At 41.7% G+C, this 21,149-nt stretch overlaps 1 protein-coding gene across 2 annotated transcripts in view; it reads left to right on the forward strand.

Moving 5' to 3' along the window:
- The first annotated feature begins 1,893 nt into the window (after positions 1 to 1,893).
- The window catches only part of FBXL20 (F-box and leucine rich repeat protein 20), a 113,847-nt gene continuing 94,591 nt past the window's right edge, over positions 1,894 to 21,149 (forward strand). For both annotated transcript variants that reach the window (XM_063138538.1, XM_063138537.1), the window contains exon 1: positions 1,894 to 2,074. In XM_063138538.1, coding sequence (XP_062994608.1) covers positions 2,033 to 2,074 — 42 coding nt within the window. In that variant the 5' untranslated portion in view covers positions 1,894 to 2,032. The remainder of the gene's footprint in view (positions 2,075 to 21,149) is intronic.

Raw genomic sequence — 21,149 nt, forward strand, 5'->3', positions numbered from 1 at the left:
GGGGTTGCACTGCCTCTGAAAGAACAGGTTCGTAGTTTGGGGGTACTCTTAAGACCCATTTCTGTCATTGGAGGATCAAGTAGACGCCACGGCTCGGAGTGCCTTTTACCATCTTCGGTTGGTTCGCCAACTATGGCCTCTCCTGGACAGGGATAGCTTGACCACAGTGGTACAGGCACTGGTAACCTCAAGATTGGATTACTGCAACACGCTCTATGTGGGGCTGCCCTTGAAGCTGCTCTGGAAGCTGGAGCTAGTGCAGAATGCTGCAGCTTGGCTGTTGTCTGGAGCTGCCCCTGAGGGAACTGCACTGGCTGCCTATTCACTACCGGGCCAGGTTTAAGGTTCTTGTACTTGTGTACAAAGCCCTAAACAACTTGGGACCAGGATACCTGAGAGAGCGCCTTCTCCCTTACCAACCTGCCCGGTCACTGAGGTTGTCTGAGGGCCTGCTCCTGGTGGTTCCACCTAGATCCATCCTCCGATTGGAATCCACCAGGGGAAGAGCCTTCAGCGTGGTGGCGCCCCTCCTGTGGAATTCCCTGCCTCTGGAGGTCAGGCAGGCGCCAACCTTGTACTCCTTTCGGCGCCTCCTGAAAACAACTTTATTCCAAGAAGCTTTTCTTTAACATGCAGCCTTGGATTTCTGTTTTTGCTTGTTTTAAATTTTGTTTTAACTGTTTTATTCTGTTTTTATTTTCATTTTACCTTGTACACCGCTCCGAAATTTTTCAATGGGGAGCGGTATATAAATATTCTAAATAAATAAATACATAAATAAAAGCAAATTCCTTGAAGTCCAATAGTTAGAGATGTAACTTAAATCAAAGTTAAATTTTACTTATATTAGTCAAAGGCCTTGACAAAATATAATAAAATCCCTCATTCTGTCAAACTGAAATAATCTGCATATATAGAGAAGAATCCTGTATAACTTGAAAGCTTGCATTTTGCAGTGCGGAGAATAGTGTGAAGGTGTGGTAGCAGATAGGCCTGTTGAGTGTAAATGGGTCTGGCCTTCCAAGCTTGCTGGACGGGGAACCCCTGGGATTCAAACCTAAGCTAGGGGAAAGCATAGGAAAAAATTAAAATAAAGATTTTAGAATTAAGCTCGTACTAAGCAATGGTTCAAGGGTTAAAAGCTCACCAGTACGTGAAGTAAACTAGTAGCTTTGTTTAATAGCTCATTAAACAGAACGATTAAGACTGTAATCCTATGTACAGTTTCGCGGGAGCAAGTCACCACTGCTGAGTTTAACTGAAATGTGTGTTGCCTGTTCAAACCAGCGGAAAGTATCCTACGCAAGCAGACATGGAGGTAAACGCCGCTGAAATCCGTGGAACTGAACTGCCTCGTAAGCGCACACGGGCGCGGTCTGCAGCCCTCTGCAAGGAAACTTGCGTGGGCTTAAGGTGGGTGCTCGTGGCTTCGGCTGCAAAGCCCGGGGTAAAATCCACCCCAGTCCCCCTCCTGCGTCCTCTTCCTCTTCTCCGTCTTCCTCGTCCTCGAAGAAGGCGCGCGCCCGCCCGCTCGCTCGCTCGCTCCTGCTTTGGGAGGCGCGCGTGGCCTGCGCTCGCCCGCCCGCTGGCTCTCCCCCCACCTCCGGTGTGCCGCCCTCGTCCAATGAGCGGCGCTGTTGCTGGCAGGTGCGGAGTGTTTTTGTTTTGGGTTGAAGAAGAAGTAGTTGTAGTTGAGGCAGGCCGGGCTGCCATTTATTCCCCCCTCCGGAGTCTGGGGCTCCAACTGGCCGGCGGAGAGACACCCCCGGGCCCGAGCCCACCCCCCGCCCTCACCGCGCTGTGGGGAGGCAGACGGCCGCGCTCTTCTGCCATCCCTGCCCCACCTCTCTCCCTCCCTCTCCCCCCTCCCGCGGCGGAAAGGGAGGACATCGGGCCAAGCAGGCGACCGGCCCAAGCCGCCGCCGCCGCCGCCGCCGCTGAGGAGGTGGGGGGCCAGGCCCGGCTCGGCCTGGCCCGGCTCGGCCTGGCCTGGCCTGGTTTCAGCCTTGCCGTCCCCCGCCGGGCCTCCACCATGAGGAGGGAAATGAACGGGGTCACCAAGAGCCGGTTTGAGGTGAGCAGACCGTCGGTTAGTTGCGTGGCCTTCTTAAAGTTTTACTCGGGGGGGGGAGGGGAGATGCTTTGTTGAGTTGCGTGTGTGTTAGTGTGTGTGTGTGTGTGTTGGGGGTGGGTGTCATGAATTCGGAAAGGGGAGAGGGCTGGATTTCACTGAACGAGATCCCCCCGCCAATAAAAAAAATCTGGAGCGGTAAGGAAGGGCTGTTTTGTGTTTTTCCTGAATGAGTTTTTGCGCGGGTGTGTGTGTGTGTGTTGTTGTTAAATGGGGCGCGACTAGACCGAGTTGAAGGAGATTATCTCCCCCCCACACACAGCAAAGAAAACAACTCACCGGGAGGGGAAGCGTTGGCTTTGGGGGGGGGGGAATAAGTTTTTCTAAATTCCAAAATCACTAGGGGTGGATATAATGATGTTTTTAGAATTGGGACGCACTCACGCACACACACCTGGAAGTGTGGGGGATGGGCTTTTCCTGAGTGAATGCGGGAGCATCCCATTGGAGGAGATCTTTTCCCTTAAAAACAACAATACCCAGATGTTAGTGCTTTTAGAATAGTGAGCCCTTTGGGGCAGATGGTAGAGGAGGGAAGGCTTAACTCGTGTGTGTATATATGCGTGTTGATGATTATTAACTTTCTTCAGTTGTGGCCGAGATAGCTAGATTACCCAGAGGAAGGGGGTTTGTTGTCCCATTCTATGGTTCTCACTTGAAGGGAAGAGGAAAGGCATATTAGGGAGCTTTTGTGTGTGAGAGAGACTGTAGTGAGACTGCAGTAGATGCAAGGAGTGTTACTGAGTTGTAGAGGGGGGTTGGTTTACACTGAATTTTACATTCCTTACCCCTCCAACTGGAATGGAATGGGTGGTAGTGGAATAAGCTAGTAGAGGAAGGATAGACTGTAAATCTGGTGAGTATTTGGATGTGAGAGACAGACAGACAGTCCCAGGATGGGGGCAATCTTAGATTGCACTGAGGGATTTCCTCCAATAAGAGAGGAGCCTGAGTGTGTGTGTGTGTGTGGTCCCAGGGTAGGAAAAACCTTAGATTGCACTGAAGGATTCCCCACAGTGGAGAAATACTAAATGAATAAGTTATGGGGGGAGGTGTAGATTGTTTGATGAGAAGGGGGAAATGAACTTATAGGAGAAATGAGAGAGGGTGGAATTAAGCAGAAATGAAAAGTAGATTGTAGGTGGGGAAGCGGTGACTCTGATCCAAAGATACTGTTCTGAAGTGTTTAGGGGATGGTGATAGTTGGACAAGGTGGACAGTTTCTAGTCACACAGGGGCAGGAGTTATAAGGGAACTACAATTTGGTGATGGTAGAAATACTGAAAAAAGTAATTTCAAGAGGCACTGCTAAAAGTGTGTTGGGGTTGGATTAGAAGTCGGGGGATACATGTTATTGGAGTATGGAGACTTCTGAATATATAGTGTAAGTGGGGTACACTTTCCTCACAGAATTCATGCCTCATCAATGCATTAATTGTTTTTAAGGAGCAGAAGAAGGCGGAAGAACTCAGCAGATTACATTAGGAGACTGGAGGAGGGTGATACATTGGAGAAGCAGGAGATGCTTAGGTTTTCTGTGGGAGTCTTGTGTCATGATGTAGGACTAATCTTAACACTGCTGCTGTAGCTGATCTTTGCCTACTGCTATCTGTATTACTTCAGGAGTGCTCAGAAGATAGATCTCTGGGTGACTTGCAGTAGATGGGCAAGGATTTCTGACTCCCATTAGCAGCAACAAAATCCCCCCCCCCCCACACACACATACTGCTTGAGTTAACCAAATGGTTTTTTGTGTGGAAGGACAGTGAGCTCAGCTCATTTCTGAAACTGAGAACAAATTCTTGGGTTCACTTTTCTTTAAATTTTAAGTAGCTTTTTTTGAACGGGCCTAATATATGGGAGGAGCTGTTACTCCCAATTTAGGGATGGGAAGTGGGCAATTAGGGAAGGAGGGTGAAGAACAACATTGTAGGGTATATATTTGATAGAAAGGAAAAGTACAAAAGTGTCAGGATTGTAAGTAGGTTGGTACATCTGTGCATATGTGTTGATGGATTAAGTGTAGTGGCTGCCTCTTGAAAAGAAGCCCAAAGGCCTCTCTGTGCTTATTAATTGCAACTGTGTATTAATCTCAGTTGTATTTAATCCCTGGCGAGTGGGGAAGAGAGGATGTGTATGTGTGTGACCACACATGCGCTCAGTCATAAGGCATATATATTGATTCCAGAGAAAGGGAGGTTTAGCTATTTTGATGCTTGTTTTATTTCAAAGTATCAAATGTGAGTGTGGGTATAATGTGGGCTACTCTTTTCAATGTGTAATCCTGGCCATGTTTGCTTATAGACATTGTGAAAGTTAATACTTAAAGAGATTTTTAAAAATAGCAAGGGAAATGACTGTTGTTCTGCTGTTTGTGACTAACTTCAGAATGAGCAAAAGTGGTATAGCCCAGTAATACTCTTGCTTATTATCCTGAAGTTAAAGAAGGAGAGAAAATTTGAACATGGGAAGCCTGAACGATGGAGGTGCTGGAAGGAGTGCAAGCAAGTAAAGGGTAAACAATAAGCTATTCAAAAAATAAATATGGCACATAATCAGCATGATCTGGAACCACACAAAACACCCCATCTAGCCATAATGTCTTCCAGTTCTTTGTTGTAACTGCTGTCTTCCCCTTTTCCTGAATTGAGAGTGGTAGAGGGGTGGGGGTAGACACAAAATAAGTATTTGTATGGGTGACAAAAATAAGAGCAATTGGATGGTTCAGTTACATTCCTTTTGTGGAGGTTTCATATGAGAGGAAAATAAACTGTCCAAGATAATTTCTCAGCCATGTGACCCAGGAACAACTTGGAATATGGGGAGAATAATAATCTAATAACCTTCCTTGGAAGGAACTACAGCTTTCTACATGGTTGCTTCTCCACTCTGTGATTCAGAAAAGAAAAAACTCTGAGTGGAAATCTTAGTTGATTTAAGTAGTGTGTGACATAATGTGATAATCCTGCAGGACGAAAAAGAAAAGTGTCTTCATCCAGAAACTTGCTGGGGGACTGAGACAGGAAGAAACCATGTTTTGGCTTCATTTTCCTACTTTTTAGAGATACTAATAGCAAGTTGGTGAAGAAACTAAACTAAGGAGAAGGAGAGTATGTTAATTGCATTAACATCTTTAGGTTAGATAGCATAGTAAAATGTCAATTGATGTAAGTTCAGTACAAAAGAGTTGACCATCTAGAGCTCTGAGGACTAGCAGGGGATGATAGTAAGAAACAACCACATCTAAATATTTTGTTCCGTTTTACACCACCTTTCCTGTAAACTAAAATTGAGAGTGGGCTTAAGATACTAGGAGTGGGTTCTAGTGATTTTACTGTAAGGTGTTTTTAATAATAATAATAATAATAGAATGAGCTTATAGTTGTATGAGAATTCTACTTATGAAAAAAAATGTTTGTTACTGATGAACTTTAGCATTGAGAGTATTTCTTCGAAAAGATATGTCTGAGGGAATTATGTTGTGAGTCTATTATATTCAAACATATGTGTTTTACTTATGCATGCCATGTAGTATGCATACCAAGAGGATGATGAGATGTATACTTCTGTTGGGAAAATGTGTGTTGATGTTCTGAGAAGATGAAAACTGTTGAAATTGTCATAAACAAATGAGAGAGCTTTTTGTTGGACCAGTTTCACTTAGTAAAAGTTATGCAGAACTCATCAGACAAATGGAAAGTTGGTGAATTTCCAGCCTGCATGCAAAGAGAGATCTTACTAATGCAAATACTTGCAGTCTACTTACATGGTGGCAGTGATATGGGGAGGAAAATTTTCTGAAAAACCTTCCACTATTATATTTTTTTCCATGGGAAACTTTCCAGTTTATTGAAGTGCATTGTATCATGAAATGAATCAGCACAATACAGGTAAAATTGGGCAACTGGAATAGATACAATACTAGTCAAATTTTTTCAGATTACTGTCTCTAGGAAGTACATAATTATGCACACTATTCTTAAGGCATGCTAAAATTAGTACCTTAACACTTTTCAGTGTGCCTTCCATTTCCCCCCTTATAATCTGCATAATGTAATGGAAGTGTGTATTATTGAGTTGTCATTTTTACAATATATATAATTTTAGTTCAAATTATTCCCAAGTAAAGCTTTGAATTTATTGATAATACTTTTATACCACTTTTTGAGACAAAGCTTCCTTAAGGAGGTTTACAAGTTAAACTTTTAAAGCAAGAAAATATAGAATACAGCCAACTAAAACAGCAGCATAAAATATTTAAAATAAAAGCATCAGTAAAACATAAAATACAACTGGACATCCATTTGTTTTAACAGCTAAGTCTTTGGTTCAGTTCAGACAACATGTTAGTCAATGGTGGTTTTAGAACTCCACAGTGGAGTTTTTACTCCACCGTTGAGAAACGTGTTGTCTGGCAGGAAAACCACACAACAGTGGAGGTTGTTTGGAAAACACTCCATGCAGAATATTGACGCTGTGCAGAGGAGAGTTCCTGCACAACCATTGTGTTGCGTGTCGTGTGGCAGCCTCTGCGTAGTTTTTCCCCATGTCTATAGAGCCACCAGGCAAGAGTGGCAGAAATCCCTGCTGCTCTTGCCCAGTGCACCTCTATTGGCATGGGAAATAATCCCATCTCGAGAAGCACTTGAGCAACCACCGATCGTGCCATGAGGCAGAGCGATCGGGAGCTCCCCAGGATGGGCACATGCCATCCTTGGGTGAAGTGCCGCCAATTGCAGCGCCCCACATGTTCCGAGGGATGTGCATGTCCCTTGCCCCTGCCCCGCGATCTATTCAGAGTTCAGCTCAAGGGGATGGAAGGAGTGCCTTCTATTCCCTCAAGCCGATCCCCAAATGGATTGCAGTATGGGTAGCGAAGGCTCTGTCCTGCAGCTGTCACAAGCATCCCGTCCCCATTTACCAGAAGAGAAGAGGAATCAGTTGCTGAAGCATCTCCCCTGCCACACCAAAGGATTGCCTTCTCTTTTGGCAATTGGGGACGGGGGCGGGCGCAGGAATCTGTCCTGTTCGTTCCAGCTGCAGGAGAGATGGTTGCGTCAGCGTGGCAACCCTCCTTCAGCTTTAGGGCCATGGCAATAGGGAAGGAGGCAGCGTTGCTATAGCCGCCCACTTCCCTATTGCCATGGCCCCAACAAGGAAGGCACCAAGCCTTGTCATCCCTTGACAGGGTTGAAAACCATGGGCAGTGATGTGTCCTTGGCGGTGGCTTGTTCTCATGCCATGATATGCGAGGAGACAGTTCCACAGCCTCTTGCTTCGAGGCTACAGAATGATCTCGCGTGTCAGGGCACGAAATCCAGCCGCTGGCCAAAGGCGCATCAATGCCCCCATTGCCTGTCCTTGTGCAGCTGCTTCAGCGAGAACCAGCAGGAGCATCTCCTCCAGTGACAGGGGAGCCGATGTGCCTGCCAGAGCGACAGCGCGTTGGTTCCACCTCCTGCAAGGAGGAGAAATGGCTCTGGCGGGGGCATCGCACCTCCTGACAGGAGGTGGAATCAGTGTGCCACCTCCACTGTTGCTCCAGCAATGGCTGTGGTACCTCTCAGCACACTGTGTCTCTCCTCCCCCAGTGCCCCTCCCCATGGAATAGCAATACCCCAATAAGATAAGCAGGAACCAGCACCACCATTCAGCAGGAGGGCGGACTGGGTGGGTGGAGGAGAAGACTACTCCACGGAGTGTGAGTCTTCTACTCCATGGAGTACTCCTTCCATGTCGCCCAAATGCAACACGCAAATAAGTCATCCGTGGAGTGGACTATTCACACTCCATGGACTAAAGTGTCATCCAAAAATACCCATAAAAGCCTATTTAAAAACTGTCAGGGAGGGAGCCACATGCACATCCCATTGTGGGCCAGTCAATGAGGACCAAACCACTGCTACATTAAAGCCACACTAAATGCAATGAAATATTTCAGTTAACCTACTTTCATTATCCGGGGGTGGGGAATGAGCTATTCATAAAGCACATAAACTTAACATGATATACTACTTAAAATATTTCTTTTTTTACTAAATGCAAGTCAAAGAAGATGGTGACCTGATCACAAAATGTTTAGTACTTCAGATATGTGCACACAGACCAAATTAACTAGAAAGCCATTGCACACAGTTGTAATGACCAAAAATCTCGATTCCATTAATAAATACTCAGTAAGAAGTGTCTACTAGGTCAGTAATAAGGCAGATGCATGCGTAATATTCCCAAACATTAACATCGGTTAACTGGTGTTTTAGGAGTGTCCTTAATCATTGTTAGTAACTCTCCAATATAACACCAAATTGTGGTAAAGGGAGAAGTATGCATGTGAGGAATTTAAGCACAGGAGGGGCAGAGGGAGGGAGCATGTGATTGTGTACCCCCATTCTGATCACTAAACCAAGGTTAATGTTTGGGGAACATTTAATGTCTATTGTAGCCATCAGTGACTGTTTCTACAGGTAAAAAGGAAAACTGCAGAGCAAATGAAGCAATACACCCCCCATATGCACATACCTTTTGGGTCAACTAACTTTCATGCAGCTTTATAGTTACACAAATTGTCTTCAGGCATGGGTGTTCAAAGCAATGATTTGCAGGGCTTGTTACATGTCTAGAATTTAACAGAGAACTTTGGACAATCTAACAGAATTTGTTCTTTTAGACGCATGTGCAAACTTCCACATGTTCTCAAGATACACATCCATTAAGGATCTTTTGACTTTGGCAATAGTGTGTCCTTGTCAAAGAGGGGAACCCAAAACAATACACATACTGTGACAATCCCCTACCTCTGATATAGATCTTCAGTGCTGTCCAAAGCATCTGGTCAGTTGGCACCCTGCTGGGCAACCTGAATAGTTCTATCTAGCCTTATCTCACTTCTTTGCTCTACAAAATGCAAACAAAACCTCAGTCCCTTTTTCTTGAATAGGCTGACTGGTTCCAACCACCTTGGGCTTTTGAGAGATAAGTTGCCAGTGTTAAGAAGGTGGCTCCAACCACTAGGTAATTTTCTGATTTGCTGGCTAGATATCAGAAATGGAGGCTATTGTGTTACTGGACAGATCAACCATCACTGTCTCTAAAGGGGGCTGGCTTTTATTGAGCAGAAATCCCCATAAAAAGATCCCCTCAGTCCTTCTAGAGCTTTCCTATATACCATCTAACTGAGTTCCCCCCGCCCCCCATCCCCCCCCCAATAAGCAATCTTTTGTATTGGACATTTGACTGTGTTTTAAAAGGGTTCTCTCACTGAACTCTTCCCAAGACTGCATGGTTAAAAAGCTACCTCTTTCCCTAAACTTTGGGAAAGAAAGTACAAAACACCTTCTTCTTCTTTTCAAGGTCAGAGCTGAAGGCAGGGAACCTTAGCAATAGGGCTCAGAAACTCCACAAGCAACTGAACAGATTAGGGTGTGTCAGGAGGTTCATCCTAACTGGTGGCAGCCAATCAGATTTTTTTCCCTGGGTCCACCATGAGGAAAAGTTATCCCCACCACCACCCCGGTATCAGAACACATGCGCACAAACTTCTTCAAACAATGGCAAATATTTATCAAACCAGAATTTTAAATGTACAGTTATTCCTGTGGGAGAAAATAGCTTGGCAGAATGACTGCAATGTACATATATAGATCAATAAGCCATTTATGCTTAGAATGTGAATTGTGGGGAAATCAGCTGAGTTCTTGCGGAGCCTGGCTCCAGAGTTTAAACAAGGCGGTGGATATGCACTGACTGTTCAACTCATCGTCAGGAGGGTTTATTGAGAGGAGTGTTTGAGGGGGTGGGGACCAGGTAAATTGGGATCTCCAATGCTCTTGGGGAGGAAGAAGAAAGGGTTGAGGGTGAATATAGAAAGCAGGGAGGAAGAAAAGGATGAGAGGAAGATTTATGCGAAGACAAAGTGATGTGATTGGGCTGGTTCCTGATGCACAGTCACCATAACAAGAAGGGAGGAATTTATTCAAACACAGAGTCATTTTTCTAGTGCTTTGTGCACTTGCCTTGGAAGTGGGATTGTATACCCAAGTCCATGGCACTCAGTAACTGTGGAACTTCGTAGTTGACTATCTCACATAATAGGAAGAGGTGGCCAACTATGAGTTCAGAATAACAAAGAAATATGAAGGGAGAACAACAAGGGGTCCCAGCTGCAATCCTTTCCCACTAGTTAGCCAGGGAAGAATGCACTAAAAATGCTGGGACTGTTCAAATTAGTTAAAGGTCGATGCACTGAGAATGCACACACACACACCATAGCACAGGGGTGGTGGAGGCTGCACTTTGTAGAAAGACCTTCAAAGAGAGGCAGGGATTGAAAGATACCTTTCCCTTCACTGGAGAGCCCAATCCTGTAGCTATAGAGTCAGGTGCATTGAAACTCCTTGGTTTTGGCAGGGACAGGAAAAATAAAAATGAGGCTTTTGGCAAACCATTGTCTATGGCGAACTGCAGTATCCAGTGTCCTGTTAGGGCCCTTTCTCTGGGTTTGTCAGAGGGTGGAACTGGTTTGTGTCTCTTCTGGGCAGAGATCTATTGGACTGCTTGCAATGGAACCTCAGGGTGCCAAGAATTCCAAGTATTCTGTGATGAAATATTAGGGTGTTATAAAACCATCAAGCCATGGAAGAAACCAATCCAAAAACTGGCACATTTTCTGCTCAAACTCTAGAGTTTTTATACAGCTCAGATAAAAGTATTGACATCTTGGCCAATATGCTTATAACCCAATACTTGCATAAAAAGTATTGGAAAATGACAGTTCCTTCTTGTGAGCAAAAGGTTTGATTGCTTTACTTGAAAGATCCATCAAAATGACAATGGGAATTCCTTATGCAAATAGGCTGACTGTTCAGTTGAGAGGTGCACCTGGTGGAAGGCCTTTTAATTCACTTTGCTGAAGGTGTTTTCTGTCTTTTGGTAAGGAAAATGACTTTACAGCTGGTCACCTGCATAGATCAGTGTAATATTCTGCCTTCCTTGAGGCTTTATATTCTATGCAATTCCTATTGATATGATAATGTCAAGCTGCACCTTTCCTGCCTGACCTAGAGATAATCTCATTTGCAAATGTCAGAACTACCTTTCTTAAAGGCACCATGTCTGTATTGCCAGTATTTGGATGGGTGGGGGGCAGGGCCTACTCTGAAACCAAGCAGTCTGTCCAGAACATTAGCTGGTGTTTGCTGAAGGTAGTGGGTTACTTGCACACACTCAACTGAAACATCACCCTTCAAAGTAGGAAGCAATCTTTGCAAGATGTAGGAGAGAAAATTAACAAAATTATATAGAAAGATGACTTGCAATCTTCTATATCACATAATCTTGCATGAACCTTGAAAGTAGGGAATAGATATTCCCTGCACCTGAAATAACTAAAAAGACTAGTCACTGCAGTAGCTGGAGAAAATTTCTATAGATAGTGTCTGGAATGGTGAGGGATTGTATTTAATCACTGAATCAGTGTGCTTGATACATTCGTATTAACTTTTTATTTTTTAAATGATGGTATATGAATAATTGGGGTTGTGAGATCCTGCTTCTCATGAGAAGTGTTTTGATCAAAACATAAGGGTAGTGTTGATGCATAGTGTTGATCTTCATAGGATTTCACAGTGACTACAAAATGTATGTTCGGCATAGAAAGTTTTCTGTCTCGAATGTCTGAATAAATCTCTTGGCAGGAAAGATGACTTTTCCAGACAATAGTATGTTACAAACTCTGAATAAAGCTGAATAATTATAATTTCTCTCTTCTGCTTCTTGACTAAGAAAAGAATTATAGAGTTTGTCTACCCAATTAACCATGACACTTTCTGGAGAACTTATGGCAGTGTTAGTACTTGGCATTCTGTCAGCAGGTTGTTGGAAATATCCCGTATTTCTCAAGATTTGAATCATAAAATCATAGAATAGCAGAGTTGGAACGGGCCTACAAGGCCATCGAGTCCAACCCCCTGCTCAATGCAGGAATCCACCCTAAAGCATCCCCGACAGATGCTTGTCCAGCTGCCTCTTGAAGGCCTCTAGTGTGGGAGAGCCCACAACCTCCCTAGGTAACTGATTCCATTGTCACACTGCTCTAACAATCAGGAAGTTTTTCCTGATGTCCAGCTGGAATCTGGCTTCCTTTAACTTGAGTCCATTATTCCGTGTCCTGCACTCTGGGAGGATCGAGAAGAGCTCCTCGCCCTCCTCTGTGTGACAACCTTTTAAGTATTTAAAGAGTGCTCTCATGTCTCCCCTCAATCTTCTCTTCTCCAGGCTAAACATGCCCAGTTCTTTCAGTCTCTCTTCATAGGGCTTTGTTTCCAGACCCCTGATCATCCTGGTTGCCCTCCTCTGAACACGCTCCAGCTTGTCTGCATCCTTCTTGAATTGTGGAGCCCAGAACTGGACGCAATACTCTAGATGAGGCCTAACCAGGGCCGAATAGAGAGGAACCAGTACCTCACGTGATTTGGAAGCTATACTTCTATTAATGCAGCCCAAAATAGCACTTGCCTTTCTTGCAGCCATATCACACTGTTGGCTCATATTCAGCTTGTGATCTACAACAATTCCAAGATCCTTCTTGTTTGTAGTATTGCTGAGCCAAGTATCCCCCATCTTGTAACTGTGCCCTTGGTTTCTATTTCCTAAATGTAGAACTTGGCATTTATCCCTATTAAATTTCATCCTGTTGTTTTCAGCCGAGCACTCCAGCCTATCAAGATCACTTTGAAGTTTGTTTCTGTCTTCCAGAGTATTAGCTATCCCACCCATTTTTGTGTCATCTGCAAATTTGATCAGCGTTCCCTGCACCTCCCACTGGAACTTTGATAATAAAATCAAGGTTGTGCTCCAGCTTTATGCAACCTTGCGCAGAGAGAGTGTCAGCAGAGACATAAGATGGCCAGATATTTTTAAAATTCAGCTAAGTACTGGCTAAGATGCAACACTTAAAATATTTTCCTTTGAATTGTAGTTGTCACTTGTTTGTGTCCGTTTCTTGCACACGTATACATCCAATTTTTCCTTTTTAGTTTTATTAGTACTTCAAAGAAATAAACAGCTGTTTGATTTCTATGAAATTGCAATGGGATCCTAATATTTTGCCTCTACTATATTTTCAATAGAAATATTTAACATACCAATATAAAAGCAGATATAAAAACAATGGAAAATCAGCTCATAGCAGTAAAAAGTGAAATAACACCCCCCTTTTGTTAAAGAATGAGCTTGTGGTTCATATGCTAAGAATGTCTGTCCTGAAGGTGTGGCTCCAATGGAGAAAATAATCACTTAGGCTGCAGAAAACAAACAAGGCTGAGTTTTGCTCACTGGGCTACCTCCTTGCCCTTTTCACTGTGGCCAGTGACCTTAGTTTACTCCAGTTCAAAATACAATGCTTTGCTAATTGTTTCTATATCCCTGGAATAGTGAACAAGGCCATGTTGTACTTGAACAAGTTCCCATGAGTCCTTAACACTGAAATAAAGACTCTGAAGCAATGTGGGGGCACCTGACCAAGTATGATCTTTGGCTGATCTAGGCATGAAAGAAGTAGTATTTAACTTAAATTATAAAGGATATGAAATCAATTTCTGGTAAACACAGTTCATTATTAAGTACTTAATAATAACAATAATAATACGTGTGCAAAACAAAATTGTTTAATACAACTTTCACTATTTGGGAGTTATGTGGGGTTTTTCCTATGTTGGCATATACAAATGTTACTGTGTGCTTAAATATGTAACTAAAGGAACCTTTGCTGTGGGTGGGTTTAGATTTTGGCTGGTAGCTTGCAGTGCGGTCCTATATATCTATTCAAAAGTAAACCCCATTGAGTTAAATGGGGGCTTCAAGTAAGTGTCAAAACCTTACACAGGATGATTTTACCCAAAGCAAAACCTCTTAAGGATGAAAGGGGGTAATTGGATCGCAGCAATGGTAGTATTGAGCTAGGCTGTAAAATCCACCAGTTCTTCGTCTCCTTTAATTATTGCTAGAATGGGGTTTTCTAGAATAACTCATAAGGTTCCTTAAATAGTTAATTATTTGCATGTCCACATGTTTCTGCAGTGGTGAAAGGATACAGTACACTTAATGGGTAGATTGGGATTCTCATCTGCGTTAATACTAGTAAAAAAAGCATAGTAGTTATTCAAAATTGGTTAGTCTGGAGCAAGTACATGATCTTGTCTATATAGTATAAGTCTGGAGCCTGGCTCATTCTACACAACAAGATTTATTAGGCACTTGTATTTTTATTATAAAGCTGATGACAACAAAATTATCCAGTCATTAAATGTTGTCATTGTTCTACATTCCTGACTCAGTTGTCATTGTTCTACATTCCTGACACATTTGAGGTGTGTGTGTGATTTCCCTGCCTCTATTCAAGGGCTCTCCATGACCCCTCCCTCCTCCCAGCCTGGATTTCTCCACCACATCTCTGTGGCGATATGCTGCATATTAATGATACAACGCTCAATAGGTGTGGTAAAAAAAATGTTGTTGAGTACCTGAACCTGGGACAAACCTCAGTGTTGATCTTTGGACAACCGCTAAACAGATCCCATGGAAATGGCTTGAGAACTATGGAGAAGATTACTTCATAGTGAAATTTGGAGGGCTCTATGTAAAGATGGCAGCCCTGATGAGCTTGGGGAGAGAGTGGCTGGATCCAAACTTTGGCACAAGCAGGAATAGCAACAGCAGGAACTGCAGAAACATTCCTGAAAGCACCACTTATGAGTTGAGGATACCGAATCTCAGTGGCAATCTTATATATGCTACAACATTCTGCCTAAAAGCAGAAAAGTAGCCACTTTGTTTTCTTGTTTTTGTTTATTTTAGTTTATTTTATATTGTAAAATTTCAACAATAGAAAGAAAAATGTGGCTGCATAGATTTGAATATATTTCATTGTGTACATATGAAATGCGTATGTCATATGAAAATGCAAATTTCTAAGAACTATACATAATCTTCAACAAAAGCACACCAAATATCCAAATAAGTATCCATTTGCTAGTGGTGTCTTTATACCACCTGTTCAGATGTTGAAAGCATTATAGGAGGTGAGTGTTTATCCTTCCAATGCTGTAATATTAGTCTTTTAGTTGTCAGAGGGGCATGAAGAATCCCTTTGTGCTGACCATGTATTAATTTCCAGAAAACAGGTAGATAGTTTTAAAAGAGCATGTATGTCAGTAAATATAAAGGAATGTTCCTATACAGTATTTATCTATATAATGACCTCCCTGAAAGGGGCAACTATTGGGCACTGCCAAAACAAGGCTTAAAAGAAGGGTTAGCAGCATTACTTCTCCAACAACTAGCACACTTAGACAAACTCTAATTGTAGAGAAGTTCTTATTGTAGAGAAGCTGCAGCATCCAATAGACATGAAGCAAAAGTCTTTGCTGAATAAGACACAATCTGAGATACAGATTCCAAGGTATCCATTCATTAGCTGAGGTGGGAAAATCCAGTTCCCTATTCCATTCCTGCTTAAGACCCTGTAGGAAAAGGAAAGGAAAGGAACCTCATATTTATTCTCGATAATAAGTATTTATAGAAATAGATCATAGGTCGATTTGCTTGATCGACCTCTATTATTATTATTATTATTATTATTTATTTATTTATTTATTTATTTATATAGCACCATCAATGTACATGGTGCTGTACAGAGTAAAACAGTAAATAGCAAGGCCCTGCCGCATAGGCTTACAATCTAATAAAATCATAGTAAAACAATAAGGAGGGGAAGAGAATGCCAACAGGCACAGGGTAGGGTAAGCAGGTAAGGGTAGGTTAAGACTAGCAGTATAACAGTATAAAGTCAATAAATTCTTCTAAATAGTGAGGGAAATGCTGAAGCTGTAAAAGCAGCAGGGCCAAACCTAGATATTAATAAATGTTGCAATTGCAAGTTTTGCCATTCAGCAGTAGCTAGCAAATCGTATTTAGCATGCAAAATAGAGAGCGTCAAAAATTCTTCATCAGCACCCAAAATCACCTTATCTATCCATGTCTGCCACAAAGATTTTCTTACCAATTTGGGGGGCTTGATACATGGTATGAAGATATAACTCCCCTCTGTTTCATTAGTGGCAACTGTGTTGGTAATGCAGCTGCACATACAAGTGCTCATTGCAGGAGGCTTCCTTTGACACTATTTGCCAAAGTTTGTTCATTTGTGGAAGTGATTTGAAAAGCTTGGCAACCCTTCTGAAGAAGAGAGTTGGAACTTGTCCTCCATATGAAGGAAATAATAAACACTAGAAAACATGGAGAAAGTAGACTAAAGCCACTTCATTGTGTTCATAAAAGAACAGCTGATGGAAAGAACCAAACAAATTGATGACATTATAGGTTGCAAATAGTTAACATTGGCTTGGTTCTAGATCTAGTCGTCGTTAGAGTACAGCCACTGAAATCAAATGGATGTAAGGTAGTCATCCTATGCATGTTAGTCATGAATAACTTAAGGGCCTTTGATTTTAATAGGTCTGCTCTTAAGTAGTTCTGGAAACACCCCATAATTTGGTAGTTCGTTTACCAAACTCTCAAAGAAAGGAAAAGAGCTCACCTTTAGGGGGGGGAAGTAGGTCTTTTTTGTGACTCCATATTGGCTTCCAGACTGGATTGAGAATCTCAATTATTTCTTCAAATAATAAAAAAAAAGTATGTTTTTCACTATGACAAGGGATGACGTGCACAATTTCTCAAAATTATCACTATGTATTCTGTATTGTGCATGTATTGTGTAAAATGTGGTGCTTTTATTACAAAATACATGATAGGTTTGCTGTGCCACTACACTAAATTCTTCTTAATAGAAAGAAATTTCTCTTATGTACATATATACATACTGTGCAGACACTTAAAAGTTAATGAAATCAAAGAATTTTTGCACTCCTGGTGAGTAAGATGAAATGATTCTCTTGAACTTCATATCAGAATATAGTGATATCTATTATCTCCAGTATCAAAGGCAGAATTCTATCGTATTCGTGTCCTTCTCATGTGCTTTCCATCGGTACCTGGCCACTGTGGAAACAGAACACTGGACCAACCAACACTTTATACTTCACCTGGAAACTAATTGGCAGCCGGTGAAGAGATTTTAAAATTGGTGTAATATGGTCACCCCTAGGTGTGCTGGTGACCAACCTGGCTGCCATATTTTGAACTAGTTGAAGTTTCTGGACTAGGCATAAAGGTAGCCCTATGTAGAGCGCATTGCAGAAGTTGAGCCTCAAAGTTTCCAGTGCGCCCACTACCATCTTTAGGTCTGCCAACTCTAGGAAGGGGTGCAGCTGGCGTATCAGCTGAAGCTGGTAGTAGGCACTCCTGGCTGTCACATCTTTCTGGGCTGTCATTTGGAGCTACGGATCCAGAAGCACCCCCAGCTACGAACGCAGTCTTTTGGGGTGGGGGGTGTAACCCCATCCAGAACTGGTTGACACATCTCCAAACCCAGGTTGGGGCCCTTGACAGCGAGCACCTTCGTCTTGTCTGGATTCAGTTTGAATCCAATTTGTTTTTCCTCATCCAGCCCATTATCGCCTCCAAGCATTCATTCAGAGGAGACACACTATCCTTAGCTGACGCTGTTGTCGAAGGCATAGAGAAATATATTTGGGTGGCATCAACATACTGATAGCACCCCGCCCCGTGCATACTTAGACAGAAAATATTCTGATATGAAGTTCAAGAGAATCATTTCATCTTACCAGGAGTGCAAAAATTCTTTGATTTCATTAACTTTTAAGTGTCTGCACAGTATGTATATATGTACATAAGAGAAATTTCTTTCCATTAAGAAGAATTTAGTGTAGTGGCACAGCAAATCTATCATGTATTTTGTAATAAAAGCACCACATTTTACACAATACATGCACAATACAGAATACATAGTGATAATTTTGAGAAGTTGTGCACGTCATCCCTTGTCATAGTGAAAAACATACTTTTTTTTTATTATTTGAAGAAATAATGGAGATTCTCAGTCCAGTCTGGAAGCCAATATGGAGTCACAAAAAAGACCTACTCCCCCCCCCCCCCAAAGGTGAGCTCTTTTCCTTTCTTTGAGAGTTTGGTAAACGAACTACCAAACTATGGGGTGTTTCCAGAACTACTTAAGAGCAGACCTATTAAAATCAAAGGCCCTTATTCATTAGATTAGAGAAATATATTTGGGTGGCATCAACATACTGATAGCACCCCGCCCCATGCATACTTAGACAGAAAAAAAATCCTACAACTCCCAGCACTCCCCACACAGAAATTTTCTTTATAAACATGCATAGAGATGTAACCAACTCTCTGTCGAGGGTGCAACAAACAAACAAAACAAACCTTGAAAATCATCAGATTTTTTGAACTGAACATTGACAACATTTTTTAATTTTCTTAGGGGTTAGTTGATTCCTGTTGACTGATAAATATGTTTATTTTTATTTTATTGTTGCATTTATAACCTGCCTTTCCTCCTCAAGGAGGCATAAACAATCCTCCTCTCCATTTTATCCTCACAACAACAACCCTGTGAGGTAGGTTGGGCTGAGAGTCTGTGACTGGCCTAAAGTCACCCAGTGGGTTTCCATGGCCGAATCAGGACTAGAACCCGGATCTCTTGACTCCCAGTCCAACACTTTAGCCACTATTTGATCAGATATTATTCAAGTATTTTTAAATCAATGTTATGAGAATGACATGATTATTAATGTGTTCAGTACACTAATTTCAAAAACAAATTAGCTGTTATGAAACAATGATTGACAACAAAAAGCCAATTTAGTTTTATTCTGCCCTTCTCCCAAGGAGCTCAGAGAGGTATGCAATAGTCTCCCACGCACATATTTTATCTTCACAATATCCTTGTGACTTAGGTTATGCTGAAAATGTATGATCGTAATGAAGACCCAGTCTGACATTCTACCCATTAGGCAGTGGCCTTTGCCATTGACAGCTTATGTTGCTGTTTGGAGATACCTGCAGCTAAAGCAAGCAAGCAAGCTGAAGTTGCCTAGTTTGCAACTGATTCTTGCAGGGTTAGGAGCCAAGCTGCCTTGACTCCTGCTTTTGCTAACAAATGACACCATAAAGAAATAAAGGTAAATTGCCATCTACACAGTGGTATTCTTGGAATATCTGACCACAATCAAATAGGCTGCTGATTAGCATTATTTGACCATAGTATCAACCCTATGAATCAGTCATTCTGGCTGCACACAGCACTAAAATACCCCTAGAGGTTGGAAACATAATTTAGTGAAAGGAGGATAGGAAAATGTGGAAGTAGAAAGGAGGCGGGGCAGAGTTCTTTCTCTTGTGTTGCTTTATCCAGTGTTAGCAACACAGTCAGCTTGTGGCTGCAGCTCTTGTATAAGCATGAAATTTTTTGATGAGGTGTCAGCTTTTTCTTATAACGTTTTTTAAAAATTGTGTAAGACTATAGAATAAGGAAAAAAACCATTGGATTATCCAGTGAACCATGCTGCCCTGGAGGAGAATTGTTTACACTTAAAATATCCCATACAGATGCTTTCAGCTTTTCTTGAAAGCTTCTGAAGAGGGCAGTTCCACAACTTCTACCGGCACATTGCTCTTCAGGGAAATCTCTGCAAACATTTGATATGGATCAGGTTTTGGGCTGTTCTTTTACTGAAGTGTGCAGCAATGTAGAACAGAAAATGTTCCAAAATAATGATTGCACTATTAGTCAAATTGAGCAGCTTCAAAATTGTAATTAACATTTTCAGTGGTTGTCCCTAGGGAGTTGTGTGTGCGACAATTATTATTCCTTTATAAATTAGTATATCAACAGTTTTCAATACCTTTGTGTTTTTGTTAATATTGAAATAATGTAAAGAAGTATATGCTATTGAGTTATATTTACAAATGTTTTAATAAAAATAATTTCCAAATAAAGCTTTGTTTGACATGTGTAACATGTCAAATTTAAATGTGTAACATTTAAACCACATTTCAGTTCAATCTTGCTATTGGGGAAAAAAGAGATATTTATACAGTACGTAACAACATGGTGTACTTGTTTAGTTGCTTAATAAACAGTTCATAATCTGTTTAGCACATCAATTTGGAGGAGAAGTTTCCAGAAAAAGACTATTTAAAGTTTTCTGGAAAACCCTCATCACTGGAAGTATGTTGGCCACTTCATGATAATGTCCTATAGAATATTAGAACAAATTTTACAAATTACTATAAATAAGATGAGACTACTTAATAGGCAAAAATGTATGTGACCTTTCTTTGTGTCCATGCATGGATGTTTGGAACACTTTCCTACTAAAAGTACAACTTTATTCATTTTTTTTCTTGTGGCTGAAATGCCACAAGCAACCCTTTTTTGTGGTTGATAAGGAATGAGTGAGTGGCAGAGTATAGGAAGAACCCCAAAATTTAGTGGAGCACAGGAATTTATTGCTGTTTTTAAATAGAAAAACTTGTGATCAGTTTTGTTTAAGACAGCAGAAAGGCTTGCATGTTGGTTATTATTTAAGAAGCTGCAGCTCCTTGTTTCCATTATGTTGAATAAGTTCAATGAAGTAAGAATTGCAACATAGTTTTTCTGCTATCTTGCAAATACTCTTTTATTTGCATTTATAACTAATAAGGAAGTGCAAGGTTCTTTGCCTGCAAACTGCAATAAAAGCACCAAGGTATATTCAACTGCTACATATTGCAACTATGCCCATTTCTCACACAGACATATTTCTATCTTGTCTCTGCTTTATTTATGCTTGGTGTAGCATTTTCGCCTTCTACATACTTAAAAAACAGGAATGTGTACATCACTGTTTGAACACTCACTAGAGGTAGCAATGCTCTGCCACTAGTATAATATATAGCTTGCACGTACATGCTGGTAGTCCGCCATTTTGAAACAGCAATTATTAAAGGAATCCTTCAGAACGTCTGAACAACCCAAGAAAAACAATGTTTGTGTAGACAATCCTGGCATTCAGAAAGGTTAGTGCCACTATAG

This window comes from Elgaria multicarinata, chromosome 11 (genome assembly GCF_023053635.1).
Source record: "Elgaria multicarinata webbii isolate HBS135686 ecotype San Diego chromosome 11, rElgMul1.1.pri, whole genome shotgun sequence".
Lineage (NCBI taxonomy): Eukaryota > Metazoa > Chordata > Lepidosauria > Squamata > Anguidae > Elgaria > Elgaria multicarinata.